This window comes from Pinus tabuliformis, chromosome 3_1, assembly GCF_031772625.1.
Source record: "Pinus tabuliformis cultivar Carrire ecotype Pingquan chromosome 3_1, CPIR1, whole genome shotgun sequence".
NCBI lineage: Eukaryota > Viridiplantae > Streptophyta > Pinopsida > Pinales > Pinaceae > Pinus > Pinus tabuliformis.
This window is the reverse complement of record NC_142301.1, coordinates 789,464,206-789,477,858: the sequence shown is the minus strand read 5'-3', so window position 1 is coordinate 789,477,858 and position 13,653 is coordinate 789,464,206. Positions and strand designations below refer to the sequence as shown.

The following is a 13,653-nucleotide window of genomic DNA, read 5'->3' as shown; positions in this document are numbered from 1 at the left end:
TCAGGAATGACCTCCTGGTGTAGTAGGAAACAAAAGTCCGTAGCTCTGAGCTCAGCTGAAGCTGAATATATGGCAGCTAGCACAACATCGTGTGAAGCCATATGGCTTAGAAAGTTGCTTGTGAATCTATTTAGGAGAAGGATGGAAGCGACCAACATTTTGTGTGATAATCAGAGTTGCATCAAGCTCTCTAAGAATCCAGTTTTTCATGATCGGTCGAAGCACATTGACATTAGGTGTCACTTTATCGAACACTGTGTCTAGCAAGGTGCAATACAATTATAGTACACTCCGACAGGAGAATAGGTGGCAGACATTCTCACCAAGGCTCTAGGAAGAACAAAGTTTGTTTATTTCAGAGAGAAGATGGGGATGATTGAGAATCTGTTTCAGTTGCAGAAACAGATAGTGCAGTACTTAAGAGGTAACTGCAGTACAGATGCAGCAGCGCAGTGGACGAAGGGCGGCAGGCCGAGCATCAGCAGCGCAGAGGACCAATGTCGCGGATCAGTGTGATACTTTTGCTGGGAAGTATTGCTATAACACATTCCTCGTTAAGATGGAGTATTGATTTTTGGGTAGCATCGGAAGTGCTCTAGCTCCGAAATTTTGTGGAAGGGCTAGAACACATGAGATCTCCAAGACCCAGAAATCGTTTGGTGAAATTCCACCTAGATTGTATTTTATTAAAATAATTAATATTTTTAATGGGGTTCCTAAGTAAATAAAATAATTAATATTTTTAATGGGGTTCCTAAGTCTAAACTTAGAAAAAATAAAATATTAATGGGTATTAATGAAAATATGGGTGAGAAGATTCTAAGAGACGAGGATCAAGTCTAATTTAATATTAGCCGTTGATTAGAGATTAGATCACGGTCATTGATATCTCAACAAGAAAAGTATAAATGAAGGAAGCCATTAACTTAATTAAGGCATCTCTAGGTGGATTTTCCTTAAACATTTTTTGAGTTATGGAGTCCTAGTGTTTCTTAGCCTCTCTGACAACTATTGAGACTAGAAACCATACGATGCTACAAAAACTAACACTCCCTCTTAGCGAGAAAGGTGTCTTGTCTCTGCATCACCCTCTGTACACACTGTTGATGTCTGACCAATGTGACTGCTTGCCACTGCACAACTCTGGTGTTGCATTTGTGTTGTTGTTGACACTGCTATACTACTGCAAACTCTACATCTACACTAAAACTCCCTCTCAACTGTTGTTGCTGCTACTGCAACTGAGAAGCATCTGAAATACTGAATCAATTGTCTTTGTTTTATATCTGTTTGCTGAGCATTTGACTGCTACTAGCCTCTGCGCTGTCTACTAAAGAATTTGCACTGCTACTAACTCTGTTATTGAGCCTCCTTCTCTGTTGTCAACATTGCTCTGCACTCCTCAGCACCTGACTACAACTAGTCTACAACTATCACCCCGGAATCTGATTGCATCACTAACACTGATCCATCCTGCTACTGAACATTGTGGGCCCCCATAGTAAGGTAATGATACATGAGAAAGACACCTCAATGGACCCTGCCCAAACCTCTGCATTGCTCTGGGACTATAACTCCATATCGCCCCACCTCACTCCTGGAGGTATAGCTGCAAACATGGCAAAGTCTTCCTCCAACCTGGAGGAAAATTTGTTTATCTCTGCGGATGCTGCCGCCTGGTCTTCCTAATCTTGTTTGTCTTTCGTTTTTTTAGGACACTAAGTACTGTAGTGGCTAAACTCGCCACACCTGAAGCACTTGACCTTAGATAGGTCCTTCTTCTTCTTCTTCTCCCCCTATCCCTAACTGGGACCCTTTTATGCAAGGGCCACATTCTCCTCCTCCTTCTCACCCTTTGAACCCTTATAGTTGCTTTCATCGATGGAGCTCTTTACTAGAGCTCACCTCAGTGGCTCTTGTTGCAAGTCTGACCACATCCTGTCCCATCCTAGTAATGTGTCTCATCCCAAGATGCTTTGGACAAAGATTTGTCATTCCTCAAAGACATTGTTTAGGGCCAAATGCACAAGCTCTATAGGTTGAGGCGCCTCTCCAACTACTGAAATTTGATCCAGGATTTCCTGAATTCTGGTGAGGAATAGATCTATGCTTTCATCCTTATACATCCTCATGTTTCTCAGCTTCTCTGCATGAACATCTTTTGTTGCTCGAAAGGATTCTGATATAGCTGAGCAAAAGCATCCCACATCTCCTTGGCAGTGTTAATGCCAGATATATGTGAGACTATATGGTACCGGAATCCATCCAGGATCATCCACTTCGCTTTGGCCATTTCTTTCTTGTATTCTCTCTATTGATTTGCATCAGTCGGTACTGCCACAACATTTTCTGCATAGGTCTTCAGGCCAAATTCATCTAGCAGGAAGGACATCCTAGCCTTCCAGATGACATAGTTGGAGGCTCCCTCCAACCTATCCTGATCTCTAAGCCCAGTTGTGGCCATCTCTGAATCTGAAACAGAAAACTCCCTCTTCCACCTGCTCAGCTGTTGAATATGTTATTCGCACTCCCTTCTAGAGTGAGAAAATTTGCTTGCAACTACTGCCGACCACAATTGAAAATTTGGATTTCTAGGCTAGAAACCCTCTAAGAGAAATTCCCTCTGTGTGTGCGCTTTCTCTTCCACCCATCGTTGATTCTACTCTAGCAAAATTGCTGCAAAAACCTTTTGCTCCCAAACAAGGAATCTGCTCAACAAAAAATATCGATCTGCTTCACCAGAATTACTTTCCGGCTTTACTACAGCTTGCTAGAACTGCTAATGGGCTCCGCAAATTTTTCCCACCACATGCATTAGAAAAAAATTAAACCCCCTGCTCAGCGGTTCGAACTGTTTGGCCAACCTCTGCGCAAATCTGGAAATCTATCTTCCAGACTCCCTCTGAATCTGGATGATTTCTTCTTCCACCTCTAAGCTTCCTGTCTGATCAAATTCGCTCTGATACCATGTGAAAATTTCACCACTGAAATTCTATTGCAACAACTAGAATTCATTCTTCTAACTGTAAATTAAATATGAAGTTTATTGCTACGGCAACAACAAATTAATCACACTGCAATCTTCACAAATAAAAATATTGCAGTTCAAACAAATTGGAAACTGAGAAAATACTAGCACACACACACAAAAATATAACATCGCTAATTTTGGACAAAAGTCCCCGGAAAACCCAACTTTGGAAAATCGGTGCAGCAACTGAGGGTTTTTATTATTAAGCAACAGTGAGAAATTATGAGTACAATCTATGGATGCCCAACTGGCAATTCAATCAGCGATATAAACTAGCAAAAATATCTGTGAGGCAAATACCTCAACACCACATCTAATCCAGCTCCGACAACTGGAAAAACTAGCTAGTCGTATAGACTCTACGTGAGCCTCTGTGCAGTGCTTATGCAGAATCTAACTTGCTAAGCCCCGGAACTGCTAGAAAAATGACGTCCTGGCTGACTCTGCCTTTGGAAGGAATTCGCTTGGCCTCCTGGAGAATTTTCGAACCAACTGCAACTGAATCACCCTTCCCTTCAGCAAAATCGATCTCCCTCTGAAGCTATTTGCACTGCCTCTGCGCAGCTTCTCTGGGAAATACAACCCTTTTGTTGTTGACTCTTTGGATCTGGAAAGACTTCCTCCAGACTCACTGTCTTTGCCCCTCTTTACCTTTGTTTCCTTTCTCTGGCTCAAACTCTTCTGGCAAAATGTTGTTACTCTCTAGAAAAATCAAACTGCCCACGGAAATCGATCTCAAGTGTGTAGCTCCATCTACCCATCGACTTCTTCTTATAATCTCATTGTCGGACTCCAACGGCCAAGATTAAAACTTAATCAATAGCTGAAATTATTTCCTAATCAATCCATATGAGTTTCTAGAGAAATCTCACCTTCCTCGATTAATTTTTGTTAATTAATCATTTTTCCTAAGTTAGACTTAGGAAAATTTTAATTATTAATTAATTAACTTAATTAAAGCATCTTTAGGTGGATTTCCCTTAAACCTTTTCTGGGTTATGCAACCTTACAACTGGCGAGACTAGAACATCATCCGATGCTACAAAAACTAACATGAATGTACATTCTCCCCTAGTCAAATCAGCATGACCTTGTGGGATAATGTTTGCTTGATGTTGCAAAAACATTAACATTCGGTAGCCTCCAAGCATTAGAAACAAACTATGATGGGTGCAAAAGGAGGTTACACTTACGTGAACTCAAGTCATGGAACCAACCTATAGGTTTCTATTTTTAGTGATGGAAGAGATGCGACACCTATCTTGGAGCATGAAAATATTGGTGCACAAGAAGATCATGGGCAAAGATGGCAAATCATTCTTAGAGCACAATTAGTTAACGTGTATGTTGGAGGTGAGTGTTGCACATGGTTTCAAATGGGTTTCTTCATCAGCTTCTTGGTGGTGTGGTGGGTACTTTTAGGGGGAGAGTTCTTTGTTGAAAAGAGTTGTGTTGAAGTCCTACTTTCATTTTGTCAATATTTAGTGAATCTGAATGTCTGTTGAAACTTGAAAGGGAGTGTTGGAAGAACAGTTGCACATCACAATCACATAATTTAGCGTTTGTGATAGAATAATAGTTAGAGTATGAAATAATATTTTATATAATTGTATACATAAGTAATGTAACTGCTGAGGAACGAACACTCTGTAATCTTTCAATATTTGCTTATAAAAATTCTAGAAGGATCTTGCCTTTCTTGTATATTTACCTCCATATTCTTCACATTTAGTGTTTTCGTGTATTATTTCAGATTTGATTTCAACAGGCAATTCAATTAAAGTCCAGCCGAGCTCCTGACTCAAGCTTTGTATACATAAGTTTTGAGGTTCTTATGAAGGTTGTTTAGAAAACCCTGCTAACACCATCAATATTACAATATCTATGATCCAGGTGGATGTTGGTGGCCACCCACCTAGCCCACTTGGACCCCCACAACTGTCTCTTTCAATTTTCCAGTTTCCTTAATTGTAGCACAATTTACTATTTTTGGCAGTTTTTCAGGTCCTAAACTTCCAAAGCCGTTTTGAGGCCCTAAACGACGTTTTTTGGGAAAACTGGGAATGGACCCACATTGTTCACTCGAAAGTTGTAGTCCTCGGATAGATCTTTCTAACGAGGTATTTTGCGCGTCAAATGGAGATCGTATGCCAAAGTTACGACCCCAGGAAGTTGATATACCGATTTACCCAAAACAGGGTCCATAGTTTGGCGCTTCATCTCCTAGAGTTAGGTTTTTGGATGTTTAGGGTTTTTCATTGTTTCTCAACAATAAATAGGTCTTCGAGCCTCATTGTAAGACAGTTCAGAGGCATGTAGCCGCCACATCTCTTCTCAGGGATAAGCTACCATCGCCCTAACTAGTTTATTTCAATTTCTATTTGTAAGCATATTTCAATATTTTATATTAATGAAATGAAGTATTATTTCTGCTGCATCTCTATATTTATGGTTATATATGTAATTTGTTGCGTTCCTGTTTAAATCCGAATCAATCTGAGAAAATGCTAAAATACATTGACGACTTCTTCATTTTCTCCGATCCATTCATGTAGAAGGGTTACATTTTCTCCAAAGTTCGGGCTCAAACACAACACCATGCCTATTAGGCACCGACATCCTCACTGTTGCTTAGGAGGTCCACACAAGCTACTTGCAATTTTTTAATCATCATGATCTATTCGTTTAGGATTTCAGCCATATTATATATTCATGACATTTAATTTTTTGTGTGCACGCAAAAATCCTGAGATTTTAATTTTGGGGGTTACTTTGTTTTATTGGTTGGGAGCACTTTCATTTAAGATAAACCAAATCTTGCTCATGTTTTCCTCTGAATAAAATGCAGTTGTCTTCCTTACAGCCATGGAATGCCTTCAATACTTAATTCTTCAAACTGTAACAATCCACATTACACATTTTGAACACACATGTGGAAAACAAAAAAACTAAGTTGCCAAAATGGCACTTTAGCTATAGGAAACCTAGGCAATTTAAGCAAAACATTTCTGCGGGTGTGGCACTTTTGGACCCCTGTGGCTAGCCACCATGTAACTAGGAGAATCCCCGTAGCTTGACAGTACGAACCAGTATATACCGAGCTCATAATAAAATGAGTAACTGTACTGGGTTAGTTACAATTCAACGCAGTTTCAGAGTCTTTCTGCGATTATTTCAGAGTCCCGTTGGAAGGAGGTAAATAAACATTGAGGAATTGCTATAATAGTCTAGTAATAATTATATGTACCCGTGAATTACACAGGCTCTAATCATGATTTTCGAGCAGGATAAGGAGTATAGAAGAGCAGCTCACGCAAAATAAAAAATTAAAACTCCAGTAAAGAAGCGTACCAGCTGCTGGAAGACGAGCCACAGTAAGATTGACCATTGTATTTTGGAGAAGTGAATGGAGAAAAATGTGGGGATTTGATACCTATTCCTTCATTTGCCATACGCATGCCCCTCAAATGGATAACGAGACGCTCTTAACCATGTTGACGGGAAATGTAAGTCCGGATAAGGGACGGCAGTCATTTTGTTTGGGTAATTTTTTTAATTTATTTTTCTTATACAATAGGGAATTAGTAATGGGTTGGAATAATTAATATTGGTAATTTTTTTATTTTATTTTTTTTATATTATAATGAATTAGTAATTTGTTGGAGTAATTTAGGTAAGGTTTAAGATTAAATCTAAGAGCAAATTGAAAATTAAATCTAAGGGTTGTCACTATAATACTAAGTAATTTGGTTACTTGTTGGAGTAATTTAGGTAAGGTTCAAGAATAAATCTAAGGGCAAGTTGAAAATTAAACTTAAGGGTTGCCACTATAACACCAAAAGTATTTCCAATGGTCGGTAAGCTATTTTTCACCGGAGGTTGTTCCTTCAGCCTTATCACAATATCGCAAGGGGTCAAAAATGTTTCCAATTAGATTTATTGCAAGGGGTCAAAAATGTTTCCAATTAGATTTGAAACTGAGTGGAAGGGATAACATCTCATTATGCCAACCACTTAATGATTCCACGAAAAAACTAATCATTACTTGTCAAAAATCTTTTAATCCAATATAAAAAAACATTAAGAAAAAAAATCCTATTGATCAATTATTATATATTATTTTCTTTATTATAAATTGATTTGTACATTAAAAAAAATATTTGCATTTTTATATAATACATTCCATATTATTTTTTAAGTGAGAAGTTTGTATTATTTTTCTTACATGTTTTTTTTTTAACAAGATCGGATAGTGGATATATTACCAAAAGTTGGGATGGAGCAAGCTCCTATTACAATCGACTGTAGCATAGATGGAAATTAAGCATTGAGAATGAGCTGGGAACGCAGTCCCTTCTCTTGTGCTTATATTCAAAAATTCATAGATTTCTAAGGCTATTCTAGAGTACTGCCTAACATATTGACCTACTAATAAAGCAAATTTACATAGTTGATTCTCTGATAATTTTTCATGGTTTGTACGCTAACTGCTCCTGAGAGGTTTGTTTCTTCTTATCATAGTAAACAGAGTTCTCGCCTTCTTGGCTCATGGTAGTGGTTTTGAAGTATGTCACCGCCTCCTCTAAATGCTTGCATTTATTTTTAAGAGCCATGATCTCTTCTTTCTGAATTTCCATGTTCCTCTTCTGATAGTTATACTCCATTCTCATTTCAGACCTGATATCTTTCAACGATTCTTGGAGTCTACTAATCATAAATTTGTTCGCTTTGCATGCTAGACATGCATCATTCCTTACTGCCTTTTCTATGGGGTTGAATTCCATTTGATTTGCTTCCTTATTTTTCCTCTTGAACTGCTTGTTGTTCCTTGTGTTGTTGTGTTTCATGTGCCTTATGTTGCCTGAGTTGGTCCTTCTTCTGTTGTGGCTGTCTTCTAGTATTTTGCAATGAAGGTTTTTGCTGCTTACTGGAGAGAATGTATGTTGGCGATCCTGGGGAGATGGATTACAAACAGGGAGGGGTGGCTCTGAGATGGTGGTAGTGAACAGAGGGCGCTGGAATTTTCTAGTGGAGGAGTGAGCGGATTGAGAGGGATGACTGTACTTTTGCACTACGACTGGCCTAGAGCTGGCTGAGAACTTATTTGGAGAGAGCACGATTTGGAGAACAGGAGAGCGAGAATGATGCAAGAGGGTTGGGATTTTATGTTGATAGTAGTTACAAGTGCGTTGAAGAGGAGTCGAGAGGGAACTCAGTGAGGGAAAATACGCTTGGAGCAGGGCAGAGGAGGGGAGAGGCAAGTGAAGCATACAAGTATGCCTGAGATTAGAGCTGCGAGAGATAATGCATTTCCACATGTGTTTAAAAAGGCTGAGAGTTGTCCTATGCCTATCGTTGATGAGATAGATTGTCGCGGATTTCCAGTGTGCTTGATCACAATCATCCTTTCTGGCAGAACACTTGATGTTTTTTTATTTCCTTTGATTTTTCCAGTGATATTTTTTTGTTGAAATCTTACTGTCTTTTTGATTATTTCTTTTGGGAATGTTCGTTGTTTCTTCTTTTTGTAAAGATTCATGCTTCTTATCCTATGGATGGACTTATGGAACAGAGGTGTAATATTCCTCTTTGTTTTCCCGAGTGCTACCTTCTGATCTTTTAACTGCTTGGTTAGCATAACGGTCTGCCTATTGATTGTGAGTTCTCAGTATATGTCTAAAAATAACATCTCTTGAGCCTTCTAAATTATTCATGATTCTCCTATATACTCTATTCATGAATTCATTGCTGGGATTTTTGTCTCGAGCCATTGCCTCTATTATTATGGCTGAGTCTCCTATTATAATGGGGTCTTGTATCATTCTTTTTATTATTATTATTGTTCCCATTAACAGGCTATAGGCTTCTGCCTTATTGTTTGAAACTTCTCCAAGTCCCCATTCATAAGTAACAGTTTCTTTCCCATCCGGATCGAGGATGATTCCCCCTGCCCCTGCTTTCCCAGGGTTATGTTTTGAAGCCCCATCAAAGTAAAGACAATGTCTTTTTTGATTTTTTTTCCATGTTGTGAATTCTTCTTCACTCAGTCTCATTTTCCAGCTATATTTTGAAGGTTTTTTCTTTTGTCCTTTTTTACCATTGTTATTTATTATGGCTTTGTTGAGCCAGTCTTTCTCTTCTTGTTGAAGAATGTTGTAGTCTGTTGTTGTTGTTCCTTTAACATTTAGGATTTCATAAGTTAAACCCCATGTTTTTGAAAGAATTTTCCCTATTCTTGGGGTCTGGCTTTTGAAAATGCTTTTATTTCTCATCAACCAAATTTGCCAACAAAGAACTGCTGGAATGCATTTCCAAATCCTCTGTATCGTCACTTTCTTCTTTGTTGTATACAGGTAGGCCTTCTCCCAGACTTGGAGAAATTCCAGCAAAGGCTTTGTGAAATTTAGATTGATTTCAAGAGGATTTATGAGTTGTTGCCAACACTCTTTGGCTAGAGTGCAATCCTGAAATAAATGTTGTATGGTTTCTTCTGCCTGCAAGCACATTGGACATCTTGAAGGACCTTGGAAGCCTTTTTTTTTAAGTTTTCACTTGTTAAGATCTTTCCTTTTAAGAGTGTCCAGGTGAAGATTTTGATCTTAGGCAAACTTTTAGATTTCCAAACTGTCTTCCAAAGACCCCAATCTTGTTGGTTTGGTTGATCTTGTAAAATTTTGCACCCAGCCTTGATTGTATATTTCCCACCACTTGGATCCCAAAGGAAGTCATCTTCTTCATCATAGCTTATGGGTGCTACCCCTTTAAGAAGTTGCCTTAGTTTGACCCATTGCACTTTCAGATTTGCAGGGATTGTTAAGTTTTGCCATTCTTGCCATTCTCTCTGATTCCAAAGAGAAATTGAGTGTAGTGTATTAAGGCCTTTTCCTCTCATCCATTTTTGAATGCCCTCAAGTTCTGAGTGAGTTTTTAAAGGTTCTTCCCCCATAATTCTATCATCCCAAATCGATATTGTTTTTCCGTTGCCTGGGATTTTGGAAATATGATTGCTCATTAAAGGGATTGTCTTTTTTACGAGCTTCCAGACTTGAGTACACTGTCTTGATGGGATATTTCCATTCAGCAGACTTCTCCTAGAGTTGTCCATGTATTTTGAGGCAAGTGTTTTTTCCACCAACTCTCTTTTCCCGTGATCAGTCTCCATATTATTTTCATTCCCAACGCAGCATTCATGAGACCAGGTAGCCGAATTGACAGGCCTCCTTGTTCATATGGTAGTACTACTTGTTCCCACCTAACCAAACTGAATTTTTTGTTTTCTTGCTTCCCTCCCTACCATAGAAAGCCTTTTAGGATTAACTCCAATTGTTTATGAGCACTTGCTGGAGCCAAGATTATTGCATATTGGTAGATTGAGAGTGTTTCCAGAAATGCTTTGATTAATATCATCCTCCCTGCCATATTTAGCCACATGATTCCCCAGCTCTGAATTTTATTTTTCATTTTTTCAATTTGTTTGGTCCATAGTTCTGCCTTCATGTTTTCTTTGGAGATTGGGAGTCCCAAATAAAAGAAGTGAGTCCATTTTTCCTGAATGGGGATGTCTAGGATTTGTGAAATCCTTTGCATGGTTCTGGGAGAGGTGTTCTAGCCATATATTCTGAATTTTGTGTTGTTTAGGAGCCCACCTGAAACCTGTAGGAAATCATCCAAAATTCGTTTGAATATTCTTGCAATTATTGTAGAGGCCCCTCCCAATAATAGTGTGTCATTCGCAAACAAGGAGTGGTTTATGGTCTTTACTCCTCTTGCTATTCGAAGCCCAGTGATATTTCTTTCTTTTATTTGTTTTTCCAATGCTCTGCTTAAAGTTTCTGCCATTATAATATATAGGAAGGGGGAGAGTGGACATCCTTGTTTGAGGCCTCTTGTGCTTTGAAAAAATTCGATGGCCCTTCCATTTATAAGAGGAGCGATCCATGGAGTTGTGATGCAAGCTTGAATGACCTCTATTATTTCTTTAGAGAATCCAAGTTTTTTGAGAATTGCCACTAGATATGGGAGGCTAACCCTGTCAAATGTGTTTGCCATATCCAGTTTGATAATGATTCCTTTTTCTTTTCTTTGCATGCTGGAATGTACGGCTTCCTGTACAATAATTACATTATCTATGATTTGCCTGTTGGGCACAAAACCTCCTTGGTTTTCAGATATTATTGTTGGAAGAACTTCTTTGATTCTATTTGCAATTATTTTAGTGATGACCTTGTAGGAGGAATTGCAAAGGGAAATGGGACGAAATCTATTGAAAGTGGAGGGGTTGGATTCTTTTGGGACTAAAGCAAGATAAGAGGATTTTGTGTTGCTTCCAATTTTATTTTTTTGAAGATGTTCTTCACCATTCTTAATGAATCCTTTCTTATTATGTTCCAATGAAGTTTGTAAAATGCTATAGTAAAACCATCTGGCCTTGGGGCTTTGTCTGGATGTAGGCTCCATATGGCCGCCACTACCTCTTCTTCTGTTATCTCTTTGCATATTTCTGAGTTTTGCTCTTTTTTTATTTTTTTTTTTGTATGTTGAAGAAAGCTTTCATACTCAACTATCTCTTCACTAGCTGAAAGCAGATTTTTAAAATGCTTGTGGGTTGCTTTTTTTAGTTCCTCTGCACCTTTGACCTCTTGTCTGTCAACTTGAATTTTTTCTATTTGATTTCTTGTTCTTCTTATTTTAATGGTGTTGTGAAAGAAGGTTGTGTTTTTATCCCCTGCCTTAAGCCAAAGGCTTCTGGATTTCAGTCTAGCTTCTTCGTCCTCTTTCCTGTTTTCCCTGTATATTTCCCAGAAAATCTCCTTCTCTCATAAATAATCCTGCTTGTATTCTTCTTTATTTTCTTTTTCAGTTTGTATGCTGTCCATTTTATTTTGTAGCTATGTTTTCCTTTCTTCTTCTTTTTTATTTCATTTTCTCTTGCCCATTCCTTAAGCTTAGATCCTAATTTTTTTAATTTTGTTTCCCAAATATATTGGGGTGATCTCGAGATTCTTGGTGCCCATGCTTCCTTGATTAGTTTGTTGAATTCTATATTATTGTCCCATATTGGGTTGTATCTAAATTGAAGGGGTCCTTGGTTTTCCATTTTGCCCATCATTATTGCCATCGGCTTGTGATCGGATGTCGTGGTGTGAAGGATTTTTTATTTAATTGAGCTGTAAACTGATGTTATGTTTTCTTGAATCAAAATTCTATCAAGCCCTTCTTTAATGTTATTTTTGCCCACTCTTTTGTTGCTCCAGGTATATTTTCCATTATTTGGGGGGATGTCTATTAAGTTGTATTGCTCCATTATTGCTTCCAGAGCGTCCCTGGATGGGTTTGTGTGATATGTCCCTCCAAACTTCTCTTCTATACTTCTTACCAGATTTAAATCCCCTCCAAGGATTATTTTCCCAGTTTGTATTCCATTTAGTGCTTCCTTTATGGTGTTCCAACATTGCTCTTTTTCCTTGTAATGATTGGGGGCATATATATTTATGAAACTATACTTCTCTTTTGTGCTTGTTTGCTTTAGATCTGTTTGTATCCAGTGCTGATCCTTCTTTTGTTGTATCATTTCCCAGTGTCCTTTTTTCCATATTGTGGAGATTCCGCCTGAAGTTCTTATAGCCTGTTTTGCTTCCCCTTCATAATTTTTGAATTTTTTTATTTTTATTTTTTCAGTTTCTTGGCGTTTTTCTTACATGTTAGAACATGTTAATTTATTGTTATAAAGGCTTGTAGAAATATTGATAATTACTTTGAATGGAAATATTGAAGATTGAATTTGCAGGGAAAAAAAAGGGTTAAAAAATGTTCCTTATATTTATCTATTAAACTTTTTAATTGGATATGCACTTAAATTTAATTCCATAAATCAATATTTTGAGTTAACCTTCGACTTCTGCTTTCGTATTATCATTTTTCTTCCGAGTGTGAGAGTAGTGTGACTTGTACTATCATAACCACACACTCCCTCATTCACGTGAATATGCATCTAAGACTTTCCTTCTTTAACAATGGTACACTATCGAGCAATTGGCAAAAGGATTGGAAGTCTCGTAGTGGCAGTGGTACAACTCTAGAAGCTATCAAGGTGGAGGGTGAGAGCGTGGAAGTTGCATGCAATGTCAATTGTTCTTGCTACCTCCTTTACCATGTTGAAGGTGATTTTTTTTTCAAATGATCTCTAATGTCTTGGGCATATTCACTCTGTCACTCTTTTTTGAAAAGACTAATGATTGCATTTTTATTGGTCATGTTCTCATAATTGTCATGGTTATTGGCAACATTTGCATTGCGCATATTCACTTTGCACCTTTTTTCTGAAAAGGCTAATGATAGCATTTTCATTGGTCATGTTCTCACAATTTCCATGGTCATTGGCAACATTTGCATTGGGCATATTCACTCTGCCACCTCTTTCTGAAAAGGCTAATGATAGCATTTTCATTGGTCATGTTCTCACAATTGCCATGGTCATTGGCAACATTTGCATTGGGCATATTCACTCTGCCACCTCTTTCTGAAAAGGCTAATGATAGCATTTTCATTGGTCATGTTCTCACAATTGCCATGGCCATTGGCAACAATTGCATTGTGCATATTCACTCTACCACCTCTTTCTG

General features: G+C 38.1%; 1 protein-coding gene across 3 annotated transcripts in view; it reads right to left on the bottom strand.

Annotated features, from left to right (window-relative positions):
- The window catches only part of LOC149189806 (uncharacterized), a 458,516-nt gene extending 451,978 nt beyond the window's left edge, over positions 1-6,538 (bottom strand). For 2 of the 3 annotated variants that reach the window (XM_089411941.1, XM_089411942.1), the window contains exon 1: positions 6,383-6,538. In XM_089411941.1, the coding sequence (XP_089268067.1) occupies positions 6,383-6,419 (37 nt within the window). In that variant the 5' untranslated portion in view covers positions 6,420-6,538. The remainder of the gene's footprint in view (positions 1-6,382) is intronic. The other variant, XM_089411940.1, reaches the window with a different exon arrangement.
- Positions 6,539-13,653: the final 7,115 nt, after the last annotated feature.